Here is an 11,228-nt window from a genome sequence, read left to right on the forward strand (position 1 = left end):
CACTTCCCAGGGTCTATGACGTCTTCAGGCATTGCGACGTGGTGACGTTGCCAAGGCAAAAACAAATCAAAGTTCTCGCGAACGAAACTTGTTTTCATCTTGCGCACTTCTTATTTTGCGAAAATGGGATGTAAGCAAACAAAAGTAAAGCCGTTGAAAGACCCGAATTAAAGCAGGAGGGGGAGCGAGGAGTCTTGCTCCAGTAGAGAGGAGAAAATAGCCAAAATTGAGCTTGAGAAGGAGTTTGAGCGAAGTTGCAATTCCAGGGCTGGCAGCACTGCTGCTCGGCTCGGTCAAGTTGTTCGAGGATTCCAAGTGTGGACTCCGAAGGATTTCCTATAAGGGGACCTAACCCCTTAGCTAGTACCAGCACAACAACCATTACAATCGAAGTCCGGGAGGAGGTGAAACCACCAGCATTTGCAACATTATGCAACCTAGGCCCGCGAAGCTGCCTCCAATGAAACGTGTCAGGCCAAGCGCAGCACGGGGCACGCGCCCACAATCTCGGCCGTACGACTTCTTAGTGTACGGAATCGGAATGGAGAACCCCGGACCGTCAGATGCATTCCGGGGACCGACACAAACACCCGATGAGATGGAGCTTGGTTTAGAATCTACATCTGATGGAGACACTGTTCCCAGTACAATCTTCATCTGATGGCGAATTCGTTGCGGGCAATCTCCGTCCGAAGGAGAATTCGTTCAAGGGACAATCTGATCTGATGGTGGATTCGTTCCGAGGACAGTCGTCATCTAAAGGAAAAATTGTTTCCTTGACAATCGCCAACTGATGACGAATTCGTCCCGAGAACAATTTCCATCTGATGGCGAATTCGTTCTAACGACAATTTCCATCTGAGGGCGAATCCTTTTAGAGGAAAGTCTGAATCTGATGGAGATTTCGATCCGATGTCAGTTTCAATCTGATGGTTAATTCGTTCTGATGACAATCTTTATCTGATAGAGAAATTGCGTCCATAAGAATATTCATTTGATAGCGAATTCGGTGAGGACAATCTCAATCCGAAGGAGAATTTGTTCCGAGGACAGTCTCCGTCTTATGGAGAGCTCATGATGAGTACAATCTCCATCTGATCGGACGGAGGACAGGACAGTCTCAGTCTATTGGAAAGTTCGTTCCGACGAAGTCAGGTGCGGTGCACCTGGGGTGCCGTGAGGAACTAAGGTTCAACGTACACCCGGGAACAACGACCTCCGTAGAGTTCCCAATGTCCCATTAAAGCAACATTTGAAGTCTAGCCCACTCGTCAGCCCATCGGCAGTCGATTTCATTCGTCATTTCATCCTGCTGTTTCTCTCATTAAAACATGCTTTTACCCACGTCCATTCATTTCTAGCCGCGTTAGAGAGTCACTAGAAATAACCTTTGGGACCTGGTTTCAAATTGCTAAAATCTTTCTTCGCATGTCGTCGCCAATTGTCGCGTTTGTAACGGTAAGGTAAACAGACGATGAAAACACAGGTCACGTGTCTTGACCTCGGGTCTCCGAGATATGGACAGGAGCAACTCCAACGAATTCTCATGAGGATCAGCGGGAATGTTCATGAAAGAACCGGTGTTTTCTGGGGGCGGGGGGGGGGGGGGTGTTCTGATGTCACGTTCTCCTGGCCTTTCTCCTTGACGGATGTTTTGTCTCGATTTTCATCACAAAGCAAACGCCGTATTTACTTTCATTGCTAACCATTGTTTTTCATGATGCTTAAAATGTATACAGACGGCTATTCATTATGAACAATACCGATTTCTTAAAGCAATTTGCTCTCCTATCTACATTATAGTCTAATAAATTAACGACAGAAAACAGTCTCTAGCTACCAAAATATACTATGTTCATTTATACAATTTCTACACTGATACGCACAAAGAAATGACTAAATTCTGTTAGAAACATAGTTTCACCTATCTAAGACCTTTTTTGAATATTTCAGTCCAAGGCTTTGATATGCACATCTCAACATGTTCAATTAGAAGGACAAATCCGGTTGCGCCGTCACTGACCCATGTTGTCCATACGGTCATGACGTCATTCCGTGCATCATGGCCTTCATTTAGAATTCGTAGGGACATCGTGGCCTTTATTTCGATTTTGTAGGAAATAATCAATTGGTCTTAGATATGTGAAACTAACGTATCTCTATAGGAAAATAAGACGGGTTTAAAATAGGTGGTATTGTTCTTTGGGTGAAGATGCAATCCGTAAATGATTAAGCACATAATCAGAAAACAGGTAATTACGCGTAGAACATGACATCAAAACGTTGGGTCTTGAAATGATGTAAGTATTAAAGAAATACACTTCTCAAAAGAAATAAATACATGTATACAGGAGATGTAATAATACAGGATCGAGATGAAAAACAACGCGAATCTTACATCAAAACGCAGTGTCTTCATAAATAACTACTAAGCATCCCACAAGAAAGAAATAACTGAATTATAGTAAAATAACTACATGACAATGATAGATCTGTAATGATATGATACGGTTCCAGTTTCACAACAAAACTCGCGCTGTGACAAATATTTACGAAATTCAGCTTTGCGAGGTGCGAATTCAGCGGCGCTATAGTGTCCAGATGAAAGGACAACTGGCAGCCAAACCGATGATCGTGATGGCGCTGATTCAAATATCTCAAAGGAGTATAGCAAATATATGCAAGCGCACAGTAACAACAAAGTAATTTCCTAATGGTACAAAAATTCACTAGTAACAATTCTATCATGAAGTTGTTAGATAACAGCGTTGTAAGTCTAATGAGAACCGAGATTGAAAACCGGAAACCACACATGAAAAGTCAGTTGTTTGTAGAATGAAGTCCGATGTTACAGTACATATTTCGTCCGACGAGGTTGACCTGTACGCATAATTCAAGTGTCACTGACATCTAGAGTAACCAACTTTACTCTAAGCTGAGATGCAACGCACCGGTGTACTATGGTCCATCCTGGCACCAGTTGTTTTCAATATACTCCACCTCTCGATATTTCAAATGTATACGACATAGAGTGAAAAAACTGATCTCAGGATGACTATGGTCCCGCTGTTGAACAAGCTCCTCTTTCTCCTACGTCATGGTCAAGCTGACTGGTGAGAATGCTGATGTTCCGTTCTGTACTGCGTTGTTGAACTGTGCCATGGCACTGGTTGGTGGGGGAATGGGGGTGTACCAAGATAGCCTTCCACCATCCTCCCCCTTACCATTTCCATCGCTACTCGATGCACTGCTGCAGTCGTCAGTGTTGCTGTTTTCGCTGTTCTTGGAGAATGAGGCTGACTTGGCGACCGATGTACCTTTTCCATCCCTCTCTCGTCTCTCTCTTGCTCGCCTGTTCTGGAACCAGATCTTAACCTGCAAATACACAAAAAGAACCGTGATTAGGCTTTATATATTATTTCGCTGCTTTCTAAGAAGAAAACAAAAAGTTGGTGGAGAGGTGCGGTGTGATGCGCTGTTAGTCAGAGCCAAAGAAAAGGACTGTAGTTACCATTTCTTGGCAATATTGCATGTCCCGACTTAACCACATTTTGTACCAACGACATAAGGCACATCACTTAGAACTCTGTACCAGCATCATCAGCAGTTACGAATTCTGAAGGCAAGAAATTCGACATGGTAAATTCAAAATACTCATATTCTTAATAAACAAGGAACAAAAATAAAATGACTAATGTGTCAAAATAATTGCTACTTCGAAATTCAGATTCCGGTGGACAAAGCAAGTGATGCGCTACATGTACAAGTATGAAGAGTTGCCTTTATGCCAACACTTCTAAGTTCGTCAACAAAAATCCACAGCCCTATATACATGGTATTGTTAATTATTGTGTAAAAAGAGTAAATTGACATTGTTTGCGATGCAAACAGTTTTCATCTCGTTTAGTAGTTGTCAAATCGCGTGTGATTTTTATCACCCGTTCTGGGTTTTTTCGTCCTCTCCTGAGAAGGTTTTCAATGCTTTCTTAGCACTGTCGCCGAAATATCCATGTACATGCCTAAGGGGTCTTCTATTTTGTAGAGTTGATAAATCGTTTGTTGATGAAAGCACCTCTCGGGTGAACCTCATACCATTAACACGTATAACGCTATTTTTTATTCATCATACATTTAAGTAAAAAAATTACTTAGCCACATTACATCAGCGAAAGAAAGGTATATTCTTTGAGATCCTGTTTGGACTTGCAAGTTAGTGTCTGCAAACAAACCGCCAAGAAAACGCTTAGAAAATCGTTATTTTTTAGTTTCTCTTTAGTTCTCATTATTATAACTGTAGGAATACCATTCTTCTAATTGTTCTGGTAGATTACGAAAAACCAGGGACTCGGGCCATAAGACAAATAAAATGTTATTTTCCTATTATCACCATATAGCTTGCTATTCTTCGAAATTCCTAGACATAAAAGTACATTCGCATACGATCGGCAAACCACGAATATCCTGTAGCTAGCTCTGTCATTTTCTTCGAAACAATTAGGACAAAGGAGAGAAAACGCATCATTTATAATCAGGTGTGCTAAGTACCACATATGAGGCCGGAAAAACACTCACCGTTGCTTCCCAAGTCTTTACTATTGATATTGGTAGATGATGAGAAAATGCAGAAATCTAAAGAAGCGCTGATGGAGGCCCCGCACAATGGACAATTTGTAAAGCAGACGATGACGCTGGGTGTCGTCTGCCTGCGGCCATGAGCGCCATTTAAAAGCTTGTTGTGAATGCGCCTAATGAATGCAATCAAGCGAATGACAGGACATTTGATAGGCACCCATTGAAAAGAAAGTGGAGAGCAGTCATCAGGTGGAAGGACGGCACCACAATTCGCTTATGAACATCAATCATTGCTGGAACCAAGGGTGGACCAGAATATCCTTGTTACATTGTTTATAATCACATAATCAATTAGTTTTCACTTTGTTGTATTCCGACTTATTCCATTTCATCACCTCTTTTAAATTATTCATGTATAGTTTACATGTAAGGACTTTTCTCAGGGAAGACTTTGAGATACTATACTCTCCACACAAGTTAGATTAGTCAAAGAGGCATATTTTTCATATTTTTCCTTTAATTTCATGAATGCAGGCAGGTATAACGCTCATAAAAGGACAACTATTTCTTGTGGCAAATTCTCTTTAGTCAAAAAGAACGTGTTTCTAGATTGATAATTCTGCTAGTTTGATTTACCCAAAGTATGCTTACCAAATAACGCTTCCTACATGCCCGAGGAAATAAATAAGCTGACAATACGAAAATACCACGTAAGAACTGCGATTGCCTTGTGGTACAAAATCTGATTCTCTTTATTTGATTTTCATGCATTTATTAGAACTCTTGCCCGAAGCAATAAATTCGAAGCTTCTCCCGACTAATTGTCTGTCTAAGTCTTTGAATAGGCTGTTTCCCAACAACAGCTCCATCATATCAGAGCTCAATCTTTGCATAAGACACTCTTTTTCTATCAGCGGCAAACTAACTAAATTCCAACGTTCACATTCATACCACATTTGTTCCTGTTAAGGCAGTGAATAACATCACAATTATGTGCCATTTTGTTTACCGCTTCGTTTCAATATCATCGACATGTGATTGTGATATTCGCTCTCTCAACAATTATAATGTATTACGGTACCATTCTTTTTCACCAATTTGTTTCATAGTCATGAAGATGAGATTGTAATATCACATCCTCTAAACAGTTATAAGCCATTATTGTTTACCAGTTAATTTCATATTGCGGTTGCAATATTACCTTCCCCTAGTGATTATGTTCCATTTGTGTATACTCTGATGGACACCTTTGGCATATGATTGTGAGATTTTACATAGAAATTAGAAATAATGAGCCATCTCGAAACCCTTGCCTCACTCGAATAACTTTGTTATATTCGACAATTCTATCGACTGTAATCCCTGGACTTCTATATGATACCATTCCTTCGGTTATTAACCAGCATTCCTCACCAACTAACTTCTATCACATCATCAGTCAATAATGCAAAGTATGGATTAAATTTAATCTTCCTTAATAATGCTAATTGATTGCTAATAAGTACAAAAATAATTAGCGCAAAAATACTCCAGAGAAAATGCTTTACATTATAAAACGCAACACGAAGAGTAGAAGAGTGTCCGATCATATTGCTTTATGGCTGTTAATGGAATTATGGAACAAAACACTCTAATTGATGCGTTCCCTGATGAAGTAAGTGCAAGCTGAGATGCTGATGGAGAGGTAAGGAGGAAGAAGTGGGCCCTCGGGCTAACCAATCATAAGGCTGATAACTCACGGAGATTAATCAGGTTTTTAATAATGATCACGATGTTAAATATACATGTACTCGGCTGCACAATGTTTGTTTTTGAATATTCAACACATGCACACCCGCGCCCGAGCAAGAAAATTTACAATGAACTAGTCACGTTTTAATTGTGACAAAAAGAAATACATGTAACCTTTACGTTTTTCAATTACTTTCAATAGAAGCAGTGCAACCTAGGATTTGCTGTTCAAACCAATTCATAGCAAAATAGTCCCGACGACAAAGTCACAACCGTGTTCCATACCCGCTGTCTCCATTCTCCTCGGCGCCAAAATAGCTCGACGATGCCGACTATTATGTTTCCTTTATTTTGGTCTGGTTATGGCGGAAGGCAAAAACGTGTCGATGGTAAAATTTGGGCCTACTCTATACTATTCCTAACCTTACCCTTGTCTCCGTAAGATTTAGGGCACTTGAGAGTTCCGCCACATCAAGACTACTAAGGTAATGGGTCCGCCGGAACTTTTGCTCCAGCGTGTTGACTTGATGCTGAGTGAAGGGTACCCGAGGATTACGACCTAGCTTCCTTTTCTTCACGCCCTCCTTCTTCTTGAGACCTGAATGAAAAGAAAGATAAAGTATCGTTAGTAACATAATATCGGGTTCAGAAAAAACTTTTTGAACTTTAGGATTTGATATCGCAGTCAGGTATAGTCTGGATGACGTCATCTTTACAACAGCCAATCAACAACCACAATATTTGTATGGAGGGCCTACACCAGCAATAAATTATAATCAGAAATTGATTTGTGAAAAAGATCACATGACCGTATGATAGTGATAAAAGTTAGGAGTGTTCAAGATTGTTTAATCAAATTTACAAGTTACAACAAGTTACAATTTACAAGTTAAAATATTTACACAGGAAATTAGTTGCTTTTAGGTGTTTTAAACCAGTATCTAACTGAATAAAAAAATTCTTATGTTTTAAGTTATACGACGTTACATTAATCGAAACTCAAACCAATGCTTAATTTCTTGAATACTTTTCAATTTACAATTACTTTGAGTTCAAAGCGCAAGTCAGAATGCAGATGTCAACGGCTAATGGAACTAATGGAGAAGATCGGAAGAAACAACAGATGAGCGAGAAAAACACAAGCGCACATAATGAGAAAATAAACTTAGAAAAATAATGAATTACTGAGTCAGTATTTTATAAAGAGGGGTCTTTTTGAAACCAAAGCTGCGTTTATTAAACAAAACGAGATTTCTGCCATGGGTTCAGATTCTGATGATAGCGGACGATAGATGAGGGCTGTCAAGGAATGATGCGTGACAGCAGACGACATCATGAATAATGATAATAATGGAAGAATGACATTATTTTGCCTTAGGCAATCCGTAGAAACAAAAATGAAAGTTGAGCTCGGAACTTTTCAATAAATATGGATCTGGAGATCAAAGATAATTTAAGCAATAATCAACAATGGGCTGTCGTCTGCTAATGGAACATATAGGGAAAACCACAAGATACTAAAGATGGGCTAATGGTCTTATATCTATATTTGGGAATATATCAAGCAATCAATATCCCTTGAAGATGTTTTGAAGATTATCTATGATAATTTATGGTTCGTATCTGTTTTTATCTGTGGTGATTAGAAGCTCTGTCATCAAGGGATGAGATAACTGCATGCGCGTCCAGTTCGAATTTGACCTGCCCTCTACTTATCGCCTGGCGTCAAATTCATTAGTACTAAAACAGGCGAGGGCATAATTTCTCATTCAATTCGGTCGTGAAGTCCAAGTCTCATTATATAGTTCCCTGGGGTTGATTTCTAAACTTACTCCCTTTCGCAGATGTCTCTCATCGAATCAGATTTTACCGATGGTCATGATGGCGACCAGGGAGCTGTCCGCAGGGGTGATACCCGCCTCGGCGTGTGCTCGGCTCCCTTGATGCCTCACTTTCACGCCTCGTCAGCTACCTCCTTTAGCATCATCATCGCCGGTAATACCCCTCACTTGGTCGCATTCTGACGTGAGATATGAACAATAATGACCAGTGCTGATCCGTGTTGACCCAACCTTCCCCTCCCACTCTCTGATCGCGCCGCCAAAGACACCATTGTCCAGCACCCTTCATTAGGTCAATTTCAATCCTGACTGCCGGCTGTGGCCAAAAATGACCATTCTGCTGATTAAGCAACCATAATAGCCAAAGAGGAAATCTAATGGATTATCATTCTGAGCGTATTGATAGACAAACATAGCAAATGATGCAGAAGTTTTCTTGTTACCTTGAATACACCTTAAATCTTGATATTTTGACTTAATCATAGCCTGGGTTAAGATAATTTTGCATGGTTGGTTAACTGCTATCAAATGTTGCCGGATCTCGAGGTGACTGGCAACGTATGCAAACAGGTTTCCGTTGTGACGCGAAGTGGTTGGGTGCTGGGTCTGATGGCTTTGATGCGAGCTTTTTTCTCGTAACCTGGTGACATTTTTTAACTTGACTTAGTAGCCTGAGTTTAGTACTTGACTTTAAAGAAACACTGATTCCAATTCACCAAACCAAAAGTCTGCATTCTCCATCGAACAAAATGTTCACGTGAGGACAAAAAGTATAATCAAAACATATCTCAAACTTGAATTCACCAAAGGCAGGCGAAATTTATCATTTACACTGTATTTTGAAGAACACTGTACATCTCTATTCACCAAGTACTGAGATAAACTTAAGATGGGCTGAAATTTGACGGCTCCGTCACGCAGCCGGATGTCGTGACGGAAATACCGGAAATATCGGAATCAGCGAAATCGCTGAGGCAATTGGTATACGCGTTGTTCTCTTTGATCTGCAACCGATACTCTAAGCGAAAGAACACTTGGAAAGAAAAAGATCAGATTCAACGGAGACATGATCATCACATATTGTCGTTTAATTACTTCAAGTGATGACTTCTGATAAATGGCCGACCCCATTGTTATTTCCTTTTATGATGATTCGTGGCAAGGTTTATAGATCCGTCTTTCTCCGTCTTTTGCTTAATGTTGATGAGGATTGAGAACCAGTGATAACTTTTTGTTCGCAGTCTTGTCAACAATACATTATTTGATATCAAGTACTAACAAATAGTTCGCCAGTAACGAATTTCAGAGTACGCTTTACAAAAACGAATTTTAGCGTAATGCGCTTGATACAATATATTCGCTACATTCCCTGTTTTCGGTGTAATACGCTCGTAATACGGCACCAAAATATTCGATGACGAATTTCGGAGTGTGTTCTTGTAACGATATCAAGTATAAAAAACAGTCTGAGAGAACGAATTTAAGCCTGAGCGTGAGCTTGTGATTGCCATCGTTAAAGAGGGTACTTGTATTTTTTCACGAAACGAATTTCAGCGCATACGCGTATATTTGCTATAGGAGAGAATTTCAGCCAATGTCACTTAAACGGTAAAAACGCATTTGCTTTGTAACGAATTGAGGCGGGTGCCCGTTTTGTAGCAGAATCAGTAGTAACATTCGCCAGGTACGAATATGGCGGAAAGCAGGGCCTTAGCGTTTCATAATAGTTCCCCCATTGCAACAGGTTTTTTACCAACTTTGAAATAATCTTAATCTTTGTTCGTATCAGAGTGATATGGCCACATCGTTACTTGCAGCCCGTCTCTGTGGGTCAACTTTTGGGAGCATACATGTATTCATTATATCTATTGGTCTCACCAAACCATTGAAAAAGCTGCATTGGTCGATGGAGACAGAAGTCAGATCAAAATTATCAAAAACAAGTAAAGAGACGAACATTTTCAGCTTTTCAGACCAATGGGCCTTGTAAAAAATTATTTTCAAACTGAAAATAATATTTTTGATATCGGTCAATTTTACTGTTCTAGTCAATTCTGTATTATTTAAGAAAACACCAATGGAATCAATGGATACTGAAACATCGGCTGGACCATGCAGTTCATCGCTTTCCCCAGCCCAAAATCTCTTACCCTAAAATCTGCTGGAAAGTTTTGCTACGAATGCAATGATCAAATCAACAAAGTAATGAATTAATTAAACTTGACTTACGTGGCAGTTTTGGTGGTTTATACCTCGTGCACTGGAGCCAAGAGAAGTCGCCATCCTCCTGGGAGAAATCTGCCAAAGAATTACAAAGTCTTTCCTCGTCAATTCGGTGGTAAATCTTCTTCATCATTTCTCCATCAGTTTCCATGTCGACCGTTTCCGAATCCTTTTTCAAAATGTCCGCAATCGAGAAACCAGTTTTGGCAGGTTTTGGCGAATTGCGTTGCTGGTTCTTCATTGAGAAGGTGTCCATGAGGTTCAGACGACACCTCACTTGGTGTTTACTCCTTGTTGACAAGTCTTCTGCAACCAGATTGGAGCTTGTCGGCCAAACTGAAATACCGCTTTCGTTCGAAAAAGGCATATTTGCCGCGTATAAGTAGTAAAGATTCGGAAGGAACAAGTTCTGACCACCTTGGAACATCGTTGCAATTTGAAAGTTTGAATGAATTTTAAATTATTCTTAATCTAAGTCAGCATAATTTGAGCAATGTCAATTGCACGTTGAGTGATATTGTCATAGGTAAAAAAAGTTCATTGGTGATTGCATGAAGGTTTCAGAAGGCAGCCCGCACGTTCTGTCAGATTGACTTTTCAAATATGGCACCCCCATCAAAGTTTCCCTTTTATATAGCGAACTCCTACTGGAGCGGACGCTAGCTTATGACAATGAGGTATGTTGACTATTCGTAATTAGCTGATCTGATATTGGTAAATAGTGAGCGTGCGCAGTACGCGCCCCCTGCAGACTCCCTACGGGGCATGCGCATTAAGTTGCTATTGCTGCACCTGAGACAAACTGGTCGGCAGGGAAACTCAGTGGGGAAGAATTCAAGAGTTGTGAGAATCGCCGTCCAA

General features: G+C 40.3%; 1 protein-coding gene across 1 annotated transcript; it reads right to left on the bottom strand.

Moving 5' to 3' along the window:
- Positions 1–1,705: 1,705 nt before the first annotated feature.
- LOC135485044 (paired mesoderm homeobox protein 2B-like) lies at positions 1,706–10,941 on the bottom strand. The gene is made up of 3 exons (XM_064766772.1): positions 10,374–10,941; positions 6,732–6,901; positions 1,706–3,375 (listed from the first exon to the last, which is right to left on the bottom strand). The coding sequence occupies exons 1-3, from the start codon at positions 10,792–10,794 to the stop codon at positions 3,091–3,093; spliced, it is 876 nt and encodes a 291-aa protein (XP_064622842.1). The 5' UTR covers positions 10,795–10,941; the 3' UTR covers positions 1,706–3,090.
- Positions 10,942–11,228: the final 287 nt, after the last annotated feature.

This window comes from Lineus longissimus, chromosome 3, assembly GCF_910592395.1.
Source record: "Lineus longissimus chromosome 3, tnLinLong1.2, whole genome shotgun sequence".
NCBI classification, from domain to species: Eukaryota; Metazoa; Nemertea; class Pilidiophora; order Heteronemertea; family Lineidae; genus Lineus; species Lineus longissimus.

What these genes read in the sequence shown, in the direction of transcription:
- LOC135485044 (XM_064766772.1), bottom strand. Translation starts at nt 10,794, where the DNA reads ATGTTCCAAGGTGGTCAGAACTTGTTCCTTCCGAATCTTTACTACTTA. An exon ending in TAAACCACCAAAACTGCCAC is followed by an intron (nt 6,902 to 10,373) that starts GTAAGTCAAGTT and finishes CTTTTCATTCAG; the next exon opens with GTCTCAAGAAGAAGGAGGGC. An exon ending in TAAATCTTACGGAGACAAGG is followed by an intron (nt 3,376 to 6,731) that starts GTAAGGTTAGGA and finishes GTGTATTTGCAG; the next exon opens with GTTAAGATCTGGTTCCAGAA.